The sequence below is a fragment of the Tachypleus tridentatus genome, chromosome 13, assembly GCF_004210375.1.
Source record: "Tachypleus tridentatus isolate NWPU-2018 chromosome 13, ASM421037v1, whole genome shotgun sequence".
Taxonomy (NCBI): Eukaryota; Metazoa; Arthropoda; class Merostomata; order Xiphosura; family Limulidae; genus Tachypleus; species Tachypleus tridentatus.
Genome location: NC_134837.1, coordinates 237,395,707 through 237,411,592, shown reverse-complemented (window position 1 = coordinate 237,411,592; position 15,886 = coordinate 237,395,707). Strand labels below are relative to the sequence as shown.

At 32.6% G+C, this 15,886-nt stretch overlaps 1 protein-coding gene across 2 annotated transcripts; it reads right to left on the bottom strand.

Annotated features, from left to right (window-relative positions):
- Nucleotides 1-2,971: 2,971 nt before the first annotated feature.
- LOC143237397 (uncharacterized) lies at nucleotides 2,972-9,394 on the bottom strand. 2 transcript variants are annotated; one of them, XM_076476618.1, is made up of 4 exons: nucleotides 9,232-9,394; nucleotides 6,957-7,128; nucleotides 5,880-6,051; nucleotides 2,972-3,409 (listed from the first exon to the last, which is right to left on the bottom strand). In XM_076476618.1, exons 2-4 carry the CDS (start codon nucleotides 7,083-7,085, stop codon nucleotides 3,375-3,377), a joined length of 336 nt encoding a protein of 111 aa, XP_076332733.1. In that variant the 5' UTR covers nucleotides 7,086-7,128; nucleotides 9,232-9,394; the 3' UTR covers nucleotides 2,972-3,374. The 2 variants fall into 2 exon arrangements, with proteins under 2 accessions (XP_076332733.1, XP_076332732.1); XM_076476617.1 differs by lacking the exon at nucleotides 9,232-9,394 and adding an exon at nucleotides 8,573-8,786.
- Nucleotides 9,395-15,886: the final 6,492 nt, after the last annotated feature.

Sequence of the window (15,886 nt, the reverse complement as noted above, 5' to 3'; positions counted from 1 at the left end):
CCGACGTAGGTAGCACATGACCTGAGGATAATAGCATTCTATAATTGAATATATAATGCCTTATTTTCCCAGTCCAGGACAGTTACTTATCCATAATATTATTCTCGTACGTGTTCACTGTTTCATGTATCGAATCGCTTGTTTTAAACCTGTTTAACATTGCGTGCAATCTCTATTTTTTTTTGTCATAACACAGTTAAAATCAAGAGGACTCCAAATTTGTAGAGGGAAACAGTTCATTTAGAATTACCGTATGAGACTGGTAATACAATATCATGCAGTACTTTGCGAACACTGCGCTTGATAACGTAGTTTACGACATTGAATCGCTCTAGTAATGAAACGAGGCAACGTTATTTGATGCTGAGGTGAACGCTCTATTAATGAAACGACGCAGAGTGATGCAACATAAAACTGGGCCCACTGTGCTAAAACACACATCACACTGAGAAGATTCTGTTGGTGTAAATGTTGACTATGATAAGCATTTTGATAAATGAGCAACATAAACCTTTGTTTCTTTGTTCATATCACCAGAACAGAGTTAGCATGTTCGGGCTGTGAATTCCGAGGATTCGTTGTTTGCGTCTCGCTGCTACAGAAGCTTGCCTAGTACTTTGGAATTATGGATACGCTACAAAGCAAGTCTAATTCCATCACTCGGTTAGACAAGAGCATTCCAAGAGCTGGTGGTGGGTTCTGTTGGTTAGCTATATTCGCTTTAGTCTTTGAGTTAAAAGTTAGGGACTAATAACTCAGATTTCCATTGTGTAACTTTGCACAAAAATTCTAAACTAATTTGTAAAAGTCAAATTTATTTCAGAAAATTTTCTAAAGTTTCTGTCTTCATTATATTACTAAACAAAACTAGTCTTACGCTTTGGGCAACTTAAATAAGATTTTATTGGTAAGCTTAATTAAGGTGAGTTGATTGTTCAGTTTTTCTTTAACAACTAATGTTACTTACGAAAATATATTTTTGTATCCTTACTTTAGCCTTATGTTTTCTTAGAAAAATGTCCTCGAACACTAAAAAAAAATTCTCCAATGAGTCCGTAACAAGTTTATGGCTTTATAATGCTAAAGTACAGAATTCGAACCTCCGCAATGAACAGAGAGCAGAGAGCGTAAGCTCATTATGTAGTTTTGCGATAAAACAAAATAAATGTCCAATTTTACATCCCAAGTCACAAAACAAATAAATTTAGTATACGTTTATATTATGTTTTCTTATTACGATGTTTCAGCTATTATATTCATGTTTATAATAGTGTAAGATATTTCTACATCTATTTCCTAGATTTCATTACTTTACTTGACGACAAAAATAAATTATCATTTTATTTGTTTGACACATTACGTAACTGGTTAACCACATTGTTATAGAGGTTTTGTAGGCAGTATTATATTTAAATCGTCATGCTAGGTGTTAAATAATTTCTTCTGTTAGTAAACGGCATTCCGTATCAATAGAGGATTCCGTAAAGTTTTACACATAGCCTTTGGCAAAATATACAGAGCTCGACATGGCCAGGTGGTTAAGGCACTCGACTCGTAATTTAAGAGTCGCGGGTTCGAATCCCCGTCACACCAAACATGCTCATCCTTTTCAGCCGTTTGTGCGTTATAATGTGACGGTCAATCCCACTCTTCGTTTGTAAAAGAGTAGCCCAAGAGTTGGCGGTGGGTAGTGATGACTAGCTGCCTTCCCTCTAGTCTTACACTGTTAAATTAGGGATGACTAGCGTAAATAGCCCTCGTGTAGCTTTGCGCGAAATTCAAAAACAAACAAAATATACAGATCCTAAACTCTGAGAATGTTGAATTTTTCGATGTGTCTTTAACGAAAACATTTGACTTCTGATGTGGTAAGATAAATTACGAACCACGTGACATTTTAAGGTTGGCGCCAAGCCTCTATAAAAAACCACATAATGAATTTGGGATGTTTTTTAAAGCTGGTGGCTTGTCCTTGATATGTCACAATTGACGTATTGCTTATATATATATTCTAAATTCAGAATGGTTTTCATCCATAAAATTTCTCTCTACTTTAAATTTTCATTCGGTTGCTGTTTTGTTTTTTTTAGCTAGTGCTTAGTTGGTTTGATTGTTTTTAAGCACAAAGCTACACAATGGACTGTAAGTGCGCTGTCCATCATAGAAATTGAAAACCTGTTTATAGACTTGGTAGAAGCTAATGCTTCAAAATAGATAGATATCTTATTCTAAGTCATGTACCTCAGTAATACTGGCTAGAAACCTGGTTTCGATACCCGTGGTGGGCATAGCCCATTGTCTAGTTTTGTGCGTAATTCTAAACAAACAGTAATAGTGTCGAGAGAATTAAATTCTTAAACCTGATTTCAATTCTTTCTCTAGAAATTGATACTCGAATATATAAATAACTTAATTACGTGAATTAAAGTGCATCTTCATGGTTGCAACTTTTCGATACCTTGACCTTTTAACGTAAAATTAAATTTAGTAATTAGCAATTTGTAGTTATGGTAAAGTTACAAACATTATCCGCCACTTCACAGAGAATACAGCTAGTCAACAGCGTTCTACCACCCACCATCAGCAATTTACGCTAGAAGACTGATTATCATTCTTGTAACGCAGCCACAACTTAAAGTACGAATAACATTTTGTGTTATTCTGCGGATTCGAACTCTGGTTGGAAGGCCAACGCGCGTGGTTTTGAGAACTTTCAAACAGTCTTGGAAGACGTGTTACTGGATACTTCTAGAAAAAACTTTTTCTTCTCGTGTCTTTTTGTTTTTTAATTAATGATACTGATATTTTGCTACAGACATTTCAAGTGTAATTCATATTTACTAGTTTATTTAAATGTTCATAACTACAACGAAAATCATTCTATTTCTTTTACAAAACTTGGGCAAAATAATTAGTACTTATAATCGGTGTTCAGTGTAAGAGTTAACTGTCAATAATAAAGAAAGTAAACTCGAGAAACATATTTAGTTTAATAATTCATACTTCAACAATTCATTACACTATAACCACCGATATACGCAGGAAGTTCTGTGATCCCTCAGCGATACATGCGCATCAACTCAATATATACAAATTTTTATGATATCGTGTCTCATCAATTATATAGTACAAGTTAACTACAGTGCAATCACAAAACGAGAATAAAATACTTGAAGAAGTTACATTCGTCACAATAATATATATGAATACATTTATATAAAGAGTTAAAATTATTTTTGATGAAATAGTAAAGAAATAAAAGTTTATAAATAGAACACGTGGGATGAATATAAACACAACTCTTTACAGTTTACAAATAAGATCTCCATGGAATATCCATTGATTTGCATTTGTTTTCGTGAACAATGATATTGTCAGTTTTTGTTAGATATCTTGTTGCTTTCACCACCTTAAAAAATACAAAAACAAAAATTGCTTTAAAAATGAAATTGTAAAAATAAACTTGTATTTTAAAACACCTATATATTTCAACAATTATACTAGATATTTTCTTACTTTTTTACAGTTATGTGAGTTTCTTTAACATTAACTTGGAAGAAACCTGCCTTTAGTTAGTTTGAAGGATGACCTTTTATTTCTATATTTTGGATTACTTTTTAGCTTTGATTTTTTGTTCTTCAAATACTTCATTTTAAAATAATTTTATTTATTTTGTAAATGTTTCGAAACATCTGTATTTCTGGGAGAGAAAGAATTTAAAATGTCAACGTTTTCTTTGTTTTATTTTAAGCCTGATACCCTCAATAAACGATCATATAATTTTCATCTCTGTTTTAAATCATAATTCGTATGAATCGTTGAGCTAAACATGAAAGCGAACCAAACAATTATAAAAATACACATAAATTAGTCTCAGAACAACTAACTTTTCAGCTTGGAATCTTTATTTATATTAAATGAATCAGGGAAAATGTTATTTTGTTATTATTATTATTCTTTTCCGAAAACAAAGTTCCATATATTATCTGTATATAAAAATAAGAAAATGTGTAGGACTTACGATGAAGTCACAAGTTATTGCATCGTACGTAACTTGGATGTCACACTAATGTATTTTGGTAGATTTCAATTTACAATTTTTAGATTATCGCATATGAGTCACAAGTGTATTAAATTTCTTGTTCTTTTTTTTTCGGAAATAATTTTGATTTTTCACATCTGAATTAAAAGACTAACATGTTCAAATACTTAAGAAGGGTAAACTTTTCGGTTATTTTGGAAAATTTCTATTCTAGTTTGTAATGGATTTTGATACCATAAAAAGAGTTAATAACCCAACGTTATTTTTCTATTATATTACAACAAATACAAAGCATATTTCTGATCTTGGTTTAAAAAACGAGAAAGCAAAAATATTTTAAAGAAAATACCCTTATTAATAGCCAATCCTCCATCAGTCTTTGAAAACTTATCCTTAAAGGTGGTATACTATTATGATACATCACCAAGTATAGAAATGTTCACACATATCTTAGCTTTTTCGGTGTTCCTAGAATAATTTTTCTGAACAAAAAAGAGTTCATTTAATCTTTTAGTTTATTTTAGAATGTTCTAAAGGCTGAGTGTCCTTTAATTATGGTTAATTTTTGTGTTTAGATAAATTTGGTGATTTTAACAATAATATAGACTTTAACATAGAAACAAAGTAACTAAAGTGTCTTTCACTGGCAAAAAATTTAGAAAATATCTGTCCATATCTTAATAATACTCTTCAATTGACAATAACAAATAAATGTAGTCATTTTAAAAATAAATTAACATTTTATAAAATCCATCATACATTAACCTTGACTTTACAATCATGGTCACTGTCGGTAGAAACCACAATTTCTTAAACATGTAGCCGTGGGGGCGTTATAATGTGACGGCCAATCCCACTATTCGTTGGTAAAAGAGTAGCCCAAGAGTTTTCGGAGGGTGGTGATGACTAGTTGCCTTTCCTCTAGTCTTACACTGCTAAATTAGGGACGGCTAGCGCAGATAGCCCTCGAGTAGCTTTGCGCGAAATTCAAAACAAACAAAAAACAAACAAACATCTTAAACATGAGTTGAGGAAGTGAATTAGTCAGTGAGATTGTTTAAAAACGTTTTTGGTCTTCATTCGTACTATAATTATTGCTAAGCTCTTATGTCTATAAGTAGTGTTAAAACCATAGAGATTCAAAACGCATGCACAAGGAACACTTAGTTTTTCTTTACTTGGATTTCACACAGATTTATCTATAATTTTGAAAGAATAGACCATGAAAAGACAAACCATCTACCGCCAACTCTCGGGATCGTCTTATCAAGCCAAATAATTGTATTTCATCAATATTCTTATAACACATGAACGATCCCAGTGTGCGGATATGGATTTTTTTTATGTGTATGCATGACTGTAAGGGGACGCGAACCATAGAACTTCAGCTCTACAGTTGGGCAGCTGGCCGCTGGATTACATTCTGCCCTTAAATGACTTAACTGTCGCAAGATTCCAGTTTATTTGATTCATAATGAGCATCGAAAAGTATTACATTGTAATCGCAAATTACAATAGTAAGCTTATAATTATTTTCCTATTTTCGAAAGTTATTAAAATAAAATTGTTATATGGTTACCTGTGTTGTATATTTTCATAATTAAAGAACTATAAAATTAAAATTAACTGTATCAAAACCAGTAAAATATAGCGCGTGTTAGAAGAGAAAAAAAATTGCCACGCGCACTTCTTTTTTTACGTTAGCCCAACCCTAGTTATTTTAGAACCAAAAGATATACACATGTGTGTATGTATAGCTTGGTGATACATTTGGGCGTTTTTATTGCTATTATTAGTTTTGCATTTAATATATAAACAATGATCCTAAAATAATTACCTTTGGACAACGTCCCTGAATTGTTAATAAGATAATCAATGTTTTTGAGAGTAATGAAATTTCTCAAGGGACTGTTCAGTAATTCCACCAATGACAGAGCTCCGTCGTCATCGAGGTCGTTTTCTTTCAAGAAAGTCACTACATTTGTAAGAATTTGACGTTCCTTTGCTCTCTGGGGAAAAAAAGGTAAGTTCCGACTGTATTACTGTAGAATCATAAAAAAAATTAATGTAAAACACGATGCATCATTCAGTTTGCCACTTAAATATACCAGTTCAGTGTGTGTAAAAACATCACAAAACATACAGTAAAATCATATAGAATTGCACAGAAATGTGAAATGAGATTCAGCAACGATAGAGGTATAAAGAAAGACAGTTAATTTATTCATGACGAGGAAATGTATTTTACATTGGCTATTCATGTGAGTTAAAAATCTATACAACACTTTGTCAAATTTTGCGCAAATCCAGTTTGTGTATTGAAATGAGTATACAGGCACGTTGAAAAAGGTGCATATTTTTGTATATACAAATAACATTTTCAAAATTTTCCACGTGTTTGTATGCAGAATATTCAGAGGAAACAACGTTTTTATACATTATAAAGACATGTTTGGAAAAATTCAGATGTTTTTACGCAGACATAGCCTTTTCAGAATAAAAAAAAATCCATCTATTTATATACAGAATGTTCAGAGAAATTCATACTTGTGTACAGATATATTGAAAAAGCATTTGTTAACTAACTTGTTCCGAAAAATCTACTCTTAATATTTAGATATTTTCTGCACACACAAAAGTCGAGTTCGACTTGTTTGGTCAGTATATTTACCAACTTTGTTGGCTTTTAGTCGACCTTCACAGTTAGATGAAGAACAAAAAATAACCATTAAAACTGAGATTTGAAATACAGTCCTACTTCTCTGTCTTATTTAAATACAATCTGATGATTGTTTCGTTTAATATCAATATCGGGAAGTTTGATTTGTTTGTTTGTTTTTTACGCAGCTGTGCCTAACGTCACTGTAACAAAAAATCTTACTTACAACAATAGAAAATGACTCTCAAAACTTACCCTGATCTCATAGAGGGCAGACCTTCTGCCCATACGAGGAATAGAATTCGCTTGAGATTTGCTGAAAAACTGACCATGAACCACACACGTGAGCAGCGTCAAACTGATCAATATTGCCGAAAAACTCATAGCCCCGCGTAAATATCTGTAACTTCGAAGTAAAATGTTGAAGCTATGGCGAATATATAAGGAATATTTCGATATTAAAATGTAAATCAATGGACATTTAGTAAACAAAAGAACAAACTGACTTAATCACGAGTCTTACGTGTAAAGTACAGAACTATAGCACTTTCAAAATCTACTTTTACAAACCGGCCGTACTAAAACACGTGAACCGTTTGATGCTAAATCCTAGCTACTTAACTTTTAACTGTGGTGATTGAATAGACTGCACAGTGGACAAAGGCGGCCCCATTACCCGGTTATAAACTTTTCGGATTGAGGACAAGTCCCGGTTTACTTGTCGCCAACTTTCTCCTAATGAGTTAGAGATGCTGGGAAGACTTAAAAATAATGAGTTAACAAGTGTATAGACAAAACGTTTACAACTAAACATCATGTAACCTGAATTATAACGCGGATCTTCTAAGATATATGACCCGCTCAATAATTAATGTTACAAGTGATTTATTGTAGTTATGTCACATTTCATCTGATGTGATGCAATGGCGTTCTCTCGTGTGCGGGTGCAAATAACCAGATACGTGGAGTGTCACTGTATGATAAACAGGAAAAAGAAACACGCTCTTGTTGTTGCAAAATAAATATTATATCATAACTTAGCTACAAAATCTAAAACTAAAAACACACACAGTGTAACCATCTTGTATCACTAAAAATATGTGTATTATTGTTGGTTAGGATATCCTAAAATAATAGTAACCAATATGTGGAAGTTAAAGGAACAATACTGTATTAAATACTACTATATGTTAAAAGTAGTCTAAAGACCGCCTTTATGAAAAATTAGTAAAATCATTGTTAAACATTTACCACTAGTAAAATCATTGTTAAACGTTTACGTCTAGCAAAATCATTCTGGCTAGTACTGCATACCTACAACGTATTGAAAGACTGTGACAAAAATATCTGATGAAAGATCAGTGATAATAAAAGTTGTTTATTGAAATATTATTATCAAAATAATGGAGAAAAAGTGAAGAAATTTTGATATCTTGAAAAATATTGCAACCATAATATGTTATTAGAACACCATTTCCATGAATTTGGTTTTAGTAATATATTTTTGGAATTGTTGTTATTTTAGTGTGGGTTAATTTATTTAACTAAAAACTTAAAAACGATTACAGAACCGATCAATCAAGTTTACATGAACAAATTTAGTCTGTGTTCAGTAAAACTACACATGAAAGGCTTCGTAAAACCGTAGTTTCTGTAAGACGATTTTAATCAAGTATAGCGTATATATATATATATAATAAATAATTCGTTGTTCGATATCTCCAGCAGAATAAAGCACAAACACAAATAATAAATTATGTATTGTGTCATATTTAGCACTAAACAACAGTTTTAAGAGATTTTGATTGGAAAATTAGACAATGTACGATATCTCGTTATTGTATAAACACTGATGAAGGATTTATACGAACCTTTTGTAGACACCCAACACTGTATTTTTCGTACTTGTGTTTATAAAAAAGGAAGAACATAAAATTGGCTAAAGAAAACCTGTTATCGGTGCTCTGGTTCTACGTCGATACTGGTTGTAAAATATTTCGAAATGGTTCAACTATTTTAGCTCACAGTAGCTATTCGCTTTTTATATGGTTGTTTGTAAATGAGATTAGTCAACTGAACCTTGACAATAATTCATTGTAATCTCAAGAATTAGAATAGGTTTTCATAAACGATGTGTGTGTGTATTTATAACGTCCAAAGTTATAGGGGTATCTAATTTAACGACTGGGTAAACAAACCTGCTGATTACAAAGATAAATCCCCTTATGAGCCATCTTATAAGGGTGGTATTAGTTAACAGGTTTAATTAGTGAGAAAGATTAAGGAATAGATAACTAACATTACGTTAAAAAATCTTTGTCATTTTTACATGGTTACAACGAACTATATTTAAATAATGTGAATTTTATTCCTCCTACGTGGCTTGCTCAGTTTCTACTTACACAAGATTTTTTAACCTACATTAAAAAACCAAATTTATGGCTATCTTCGTAATGTTAATTCCAAATATAAATATATATTGTTGTAGAACAGTTAAGTACATTATGGTAAAATGAATGCGGAACCTTACCATGCTGTCACTGTCCTGATAGCCACTTTCGGTTTTGCTTATCCGACATGCCCTCAGATGGCACAGCGGTATGTCTGCAGACTTACAACGCTAGAAACCAGTTTTCGATACCCGTGATGGGCAGAGCACAGATAGCCCATGTGTAGCTTTGTGCTGGTTTCCAAACAAACATAAAACTTCTCTGACGACTGTACACGTTGACACTAGCTCCACAGCGCGGATTCTACTGTAAAAGACTCCGTTATAAGTTTGTCATGCTCAAAAGATACCATATTCGAATGAATGCATTCCATAATTCTTTCATTGTACGGTTTCTTAATATCCGTTTCAACAGATATGTCGCACAGAAATTCTTAGGTGCGTCCGGCGACTTGACCGCTTTATCTTCGAATGGAATAGTATGAATACCTGCTTAATTTTCCAGTTGATTGGGATATGCAACATACGTGGAAGCAACACGCGACTTGTCACTTTTCCAGAACGAAATTCTTCTGAATAATGTTGCAGACTTTTTTTTCTGGAACATGATGACGACTTTTTTTTTCCACGAACTTTGGATTCTTACCTGCTACATTACGTATTAATTCGCTTACAACAGCTGGATTGTGACTTATTGAAGTCTCTCTTTCTGTATGGTCAAATTGTCCGAAGTTGGTCCATGTTCTATTGTCTTTAGTACAAGGGATGCCTCCCGTTTCAGCATTTCTAAATCCTCGATCTGAATACATATTTATCAACTCAGTGTATGAATATTTTGTATAGCAAAGAGGTTGTGAGATGCCCTTCCAAAAAACGATCAATTTTTAAAAGACACCACACTACCTACTGAACGCTAAACAATGTCAAAATGTAGTTCTGATAAATGCCGTTCCACCGCGACTTTATAAGGCATGTGGTTGTCAGGTGACTTTCTGATTTATATATATTCAAAGTGTTCCGTGCTTCATTACGTTTCAAGTCATACGTTTCTGTCCCTACTTCGTCAATCTACTAAGCATCTCTAACAAAGTAACACAATAAAGTATTTATGAGCATCAGGTTTACACACTAAACAGCCACGACTACTAATTTATATTTATGCTTCATACATATTTTGATTTATTTTTGTTACAAAAAGCTTCTTACAAAATCTAAGACTCTTTAAAAATTTACTTGATTTAATATGAGTTTTTAAACCAACAATATGTATAATATGCTAGTTCAAAAATTATTATATCGAAAGAATTGTTTGTTTGGTTGCTGTTAAGCACAAAGCTACAGAATGAGCTATCCGTGCTTTACCCACCATAGATGTCGAAACATAATATTTAATGTTAAAAGCTCTCAGAATTATCGATAAGCCACCAAAGGGCTTTTGAAAGACGTATACAGGTATAAGAATGCTCAGTATAACTTCAAAAATATTGAAAATGTTATATATTATAAGCTGATGCATAATACAAGTATTTTTATTTGAGGAACTCGAAAGAGATATTTTTCTACTATCTTACAAGTGTATAAGTAACAATTCTGAGATATTTTTTGTTGGACGATAAACAATATCTTGTCAGTTATCCTACAAATGTATACAAGACATTTGCTGAGATTCTTTAGTTTTCAAAGAGTAAACAACAGTTTTTCTATCATGCTACAACTGTTTACATTCTATTATCTGGAATTTTTATTTTTCAACAGTAAACATATCAAGCATGTACATATAAAACCACAAATAAAGATTTTAGTTTTGGTTTACGATTCGTTCAAAAAAATTCTGTCATTAGTTATGTAAAACCAGAGAGATATATAAAATTAAGAAATCACATAAGTGGTTTATTCTAATCCGAATCACACGTGATTTTCCAAGCGTGCTTTAAATGTATTACTCAGTCAGTAATTTGATCTAGCGTGACGATCATTAAGTGGGTTTGACAGTGACAAATGTTTAGAAATGTTACGGAACACATACAGGGTAAACTATGTAATTTTAAAACGCCTGGTTCCGAAAAATAAAATATCTGAATGTTTGATACTGATAACAGATGATTATCAATGTACACCTAACAAAATCTGTGATTTCTTTAATATTTTAAGCTAATTAAAAAATGTCATCGTTATGCATACACATGTTTTCAACAAATTTTGAAAAGGGAATTTCAAAGCTAATAAAGAGCGATACTTTGTAAAAGTTTTCATATTTATTAATTAACTACAAAAACAAATAACGTAGAGGCGAACCATGATATCGCTTGATTGAAGTTTGCCATATTTAACTGTCGAGACCTACAGATTTTAAATTGAACAATGTCCACTGTGAAGCACTCTTCGAACTAATGTAATTTTTTAGTGGTCATCTTCAGTTCAGTGAAAGAACAGACCTAATTTTTTGATAAAAATACTCTTCAATAAGTACAGGTTCGAACCAGTAATATATGTAAAGTTTCCCAGTAAAAGGTTTGTTTGTTTATTTGTTTTGAACTTGGCGTGAAGCTACACGAGGGTTATTTGGGCTAGCCGCCCATAATTTAGCAGTGTAAGGCCAGAGGATTTGTTTGCTTGTTTTTGAATTTCGCACAAAGCTACTCGAGGACTATCTGTGCTAGCCGTCCCTAATTTAGCAGTGTAAGACTAGAGGAAAGACAGCCAGTCATCACCACCCACAGTCAACTCATGGGCTACATTTTTGCCAACGAATAGTAGGATTGACCGTGACAGTATAACACCCCCACGGCTGAAAGGGAGATCATGTTTGGTGTGATGGGGATTTGAACCTGCGACCCTCAGGTTGAGTTTTCAGAAGTAGTGAATAAAAAATCTGTACACTTTAAATTAAACGAACAAAATCTTTACTTATTACAACACAATACTGAAATACGGGTGTATATCCACGCTCAACAACAGACAGTCCTCACTTCAAGTTAAGTGACCATTAGTGTTGAATTTAAGAATTTCGCAAGATGGATTACTTCAACGCTAACATGCTGAACGAAATTCAAGAGGTCTTCTTTCTGGGAGAAAAACTCATGCAAAGAAAGGCTAGTATTTCAAATACGATAGTTTTCTCGTGATTTCTGTTGTCTACAGTGTTGATAAGCTATCATATTTAATTGACGTCAAAGTCCGACCAGCAAAGGGTATTCCAGTTTTAATTCAAGTTCAAATAGTACTGCAACATTCTTGCGGAAAGAAAACGTCATCTAACGAAAGACCAAAGGCCCAAGATGGCTAAAACAAGATAGTATTAAACACTCTGCGTCACGTGTTGCCGCCATGACAGTGCTAAAACTAAATAATCAATAATTTAAAATATTATATCACTATAGATGGTGCAAGAAGCTTTGCATGTCACACCGTGAATTATCGTAGCTTTTTTCCTTAAGTGTTTGACTTGATAGTTGTTTTTTTTTATTTTAATTTCAAATACAGCTCATTTTTTCTTTTGTTCATTTAAATTCAGTTTCTCCGTTTAAGATTGTAAAGGGAATTAATAGTGTTGATACATCATCTTTTTTTTACATACTTAACTGTGAGAATACTAGGACTAGGGGAAACAAATATAAATTTTTATTAGGTTGAAGTTATCTTCAGCTAAGACAGTTTTATTTTTCCAACAGGGTGTTTGGCTTCTGGAATGGATTGACTTCGGATATTATGTAGGCAGTAATTTTAAGTGATAAGTATATGAATGATAAGGGCTGGCTTTAAGATTTAAAAAAAATATATCTATTAATATTCTTAGTTCGTTTTAGAAAATGGAACAGCCAAGATGGACCAATAGGTCCCAAAATACATTTTACCTCATTTTAATTCACCTAATATACTGCAATACTATTTAACTTAACTGCCAGCCTTTATTTCCTGTCTTCACTGGTCTTACTTCTTACTTCCAATTTGCAATAATTAATTTACCCGTTCTTCTGCAAAACTGGTCCGTGAATCTCCAGTAATTTCAGATATCAAAAAACTGTGTGTTACGTCAGTCCTACGCAATAACCTTGACTCAATGACCAAAATAAACTTCATTTTATGAAAAATAGTAAAAAGAATTAGTTGATTGTTTGCTTATACTTAATATTGTTTATTACAAACTCAAAATATGAATGACGCCCTCAAAAAGCTCAAAGCCATTAATACAAATGATTTGCTAATTACAACAAAAAGAAAAACTGTGCACTAACTTAGATATACACACACAATCCTTCTCTCTACAACCGAAAGAACATGCGTAATGTGGTCCAAATGATATTTTACTGTACGATTAAAATAACAAATGCTGCTACAGTAAACCAGCGACTTGGATGACTTTATTTTGTCAAGCAAAAAGCAACAGCTACAAACAGTAAAAACTATAGGTCATGTTATATTGAAATGTTATACGAGTACCGTTATATCCGGATGAACGACGTTCTTTTACAGGATTTTAATTTCCCCAGAAGGAAAGTTGTGATGGAGTTATATAATATATAACTGATTCACCTTACTTAACAATTTATTTTATTATTTTATTTGTTACTTTAACAAACTTTGATTAGATTGTAGTATTTTATTTTATTTTATTCGTGGTTGTATCTTCTTACTATTATTATTTAATTAGGTTTTGCTTTACGTTTGAATTAATTTCTTCTAAGTTTACTTTTAGGAATGCCTCGGCGCTTTAGTAGTTTGTTGTTGAATTTCGCTACTCAATGGCCATTTGTGCTAACCGTCTCTATGTTAAAGCGATAAGCAAGATAACGGACTGTTCGTCAACCCAACCCACTACCAGCACTGAACAGTGCTCTACGCGACCCGCAGATTAAGAGCTCAAGCGCTTTAACCACCAGGCTACTAATTGAACTATATTGAGATTGTGACAATATATTATAAACAACACTTGTGATTGGTTTAATATGATTTTCGTGCAGACAGTGAAATGACGTATATAATAACTTATTGTAAGTAAGAGTGAAATATTTGGCAACTCGTACTGCTGTACTGTGTTTAGCTACGTCTTTTATACGTGACGTTGAATATAATGGGCCTTCACTTGTAGATTAAATTAAAAGCCTTTGCCTTTCTACAGTCTTTTTTGTTACTTTGTGTAAACCAATTTACAAGCACACAGCTTGTAATTCAGACATTGTCTCCTCATTTGCTTCTAAACACCCACAGTAAACAAATATTTTATCCCTAGTTTCTATAACAGTGGGAGGACACAATATTGCAGGGAACTGTATTAGGAGGGGACAACACCAACAGAACTATAGCTCCAAAATACTAGTATGTCTCCAGGTACTGAAGAGTAAAACACCAGTCAGAAAAGCCACAAGCTTCAGAGCACGAGGTATCTCGCTACCGCAGGAGAGAACACTTGCTGGAGGAGATTCCACAGGCAATGATTACGGTTCCAGACCATAGAACTTTAAAAGATTAACCTGAATTTTAGCTTCTAAATATACAATGCTATATACACCCGAAGACTTCCACCTGCTTTTGATATTCTTATAAAGGATTATATAACTAACGTTGGCACATTTACGTGCTGTTTGCTAGATCATTTTTTTAAACGTGATTAGAATGTTTTCAAACAGTTTATTTATGTATGCTTCACATTTAAATAAATAATAATTCTAGTTAAAATCCCTCTTTTTCTAAAAGTATTCCTGTTAAAGTGCTTGGTGCAAAGAAATATTCCATGAGCAGATATTATTAATAACATTTAAATTTGTAACTAATGGCCTGTAGTTTGTTATTTTTTTTTACTTTGTTTGTTACTAAGCATGAAAGTACACGTGCGAAACTTGTGCTGTGCCTACCACAGGTATCAAAACCTGATTTTTTAGCACGATAAATCTAAAGACATTGGATGCCATGATCGACAGTATAAATTGACTGTGTAATTAAACGACAGTCGTGTATTTTGAAAGTAATCTACACTTTCAGCAACTTTAAACTTTAAACATGAAATGTTGTGCTATCAGTTAGTAAATGCTAAACATTATCCGGAGATACCACAAGTTGCCGAGTGGCTCTGGAGTAATAATAGGTCCTCATATACTACAGGGTCACATACAACCAGAGATATAACAGACAGCAAGAGTTGGGTGCTACAGGGAAGAACACTTGCTGTATATAGTACAGATAGTAAGATTACTCTAGAGCACTAGTGAATGTTTAGGTGCTACAGGCAAAACACTTGCTGTATATATATACCATAGATAATATTACAACTCTGGAATACTAGTAAGTCACAGATATTAGTGTAGTATAAAAAAAATCGTCGTAGGTTACCAGAATTTATTTATATTTCTTTGTTTACAGTATACAGTGTGTCGGGGAAAGGTAATGTACATATGAAAAAAAACAAAAAAGATTGCGGAAACATTATGTAATAATGTTTTATTGGTGAGTTGTAATATTACACTCATTTCTTTATTTTCTAAAATAGTACAGTTCATCACTTTTTAGCTTTTCTTAAGTATATAAAGGTTCTTTTGCTCTTTATATAAATTAGAAAAACAACAACACAAGGAAACAGGATGTTTCCTTGCCAGAATGATTAACTGAAATTAAAATTCAATCCGTACGTGATCAAACTATATTCTCTAATTCGGGACTTTGATAATCTCATCCTAGGAAACGAAATACAGTGTAATCAGTCTGAAAATAGCATTAAAAAAATACAAATATTTCGAACAAA

Bases quoted from the DNA above. Each gene is read 5' to 3' on its own strand.
- LOC143237397 (XM_076476618.1), bottom strand. From the start codon at position 7,085: ATGAGTTTTTCGGCAATATTGATCAGTTTGACGCTGCTCACGTGTGTG. The intron at 6,052-6,956 runs GTAAGTTTTGAG...TTTTTTCCCCAG, and splicing joins CTGCCCTCTATGAGATCAGG to AGAGCAAAGGAACGTCAAAT. The intron at 3,410-5,879 runs GTAATTATTTTA...GTATTTTTTAAG, and splicing joins TTCAGGGACGTTGTCCAAAG to GTGGTGAAAGCAACAAGATA.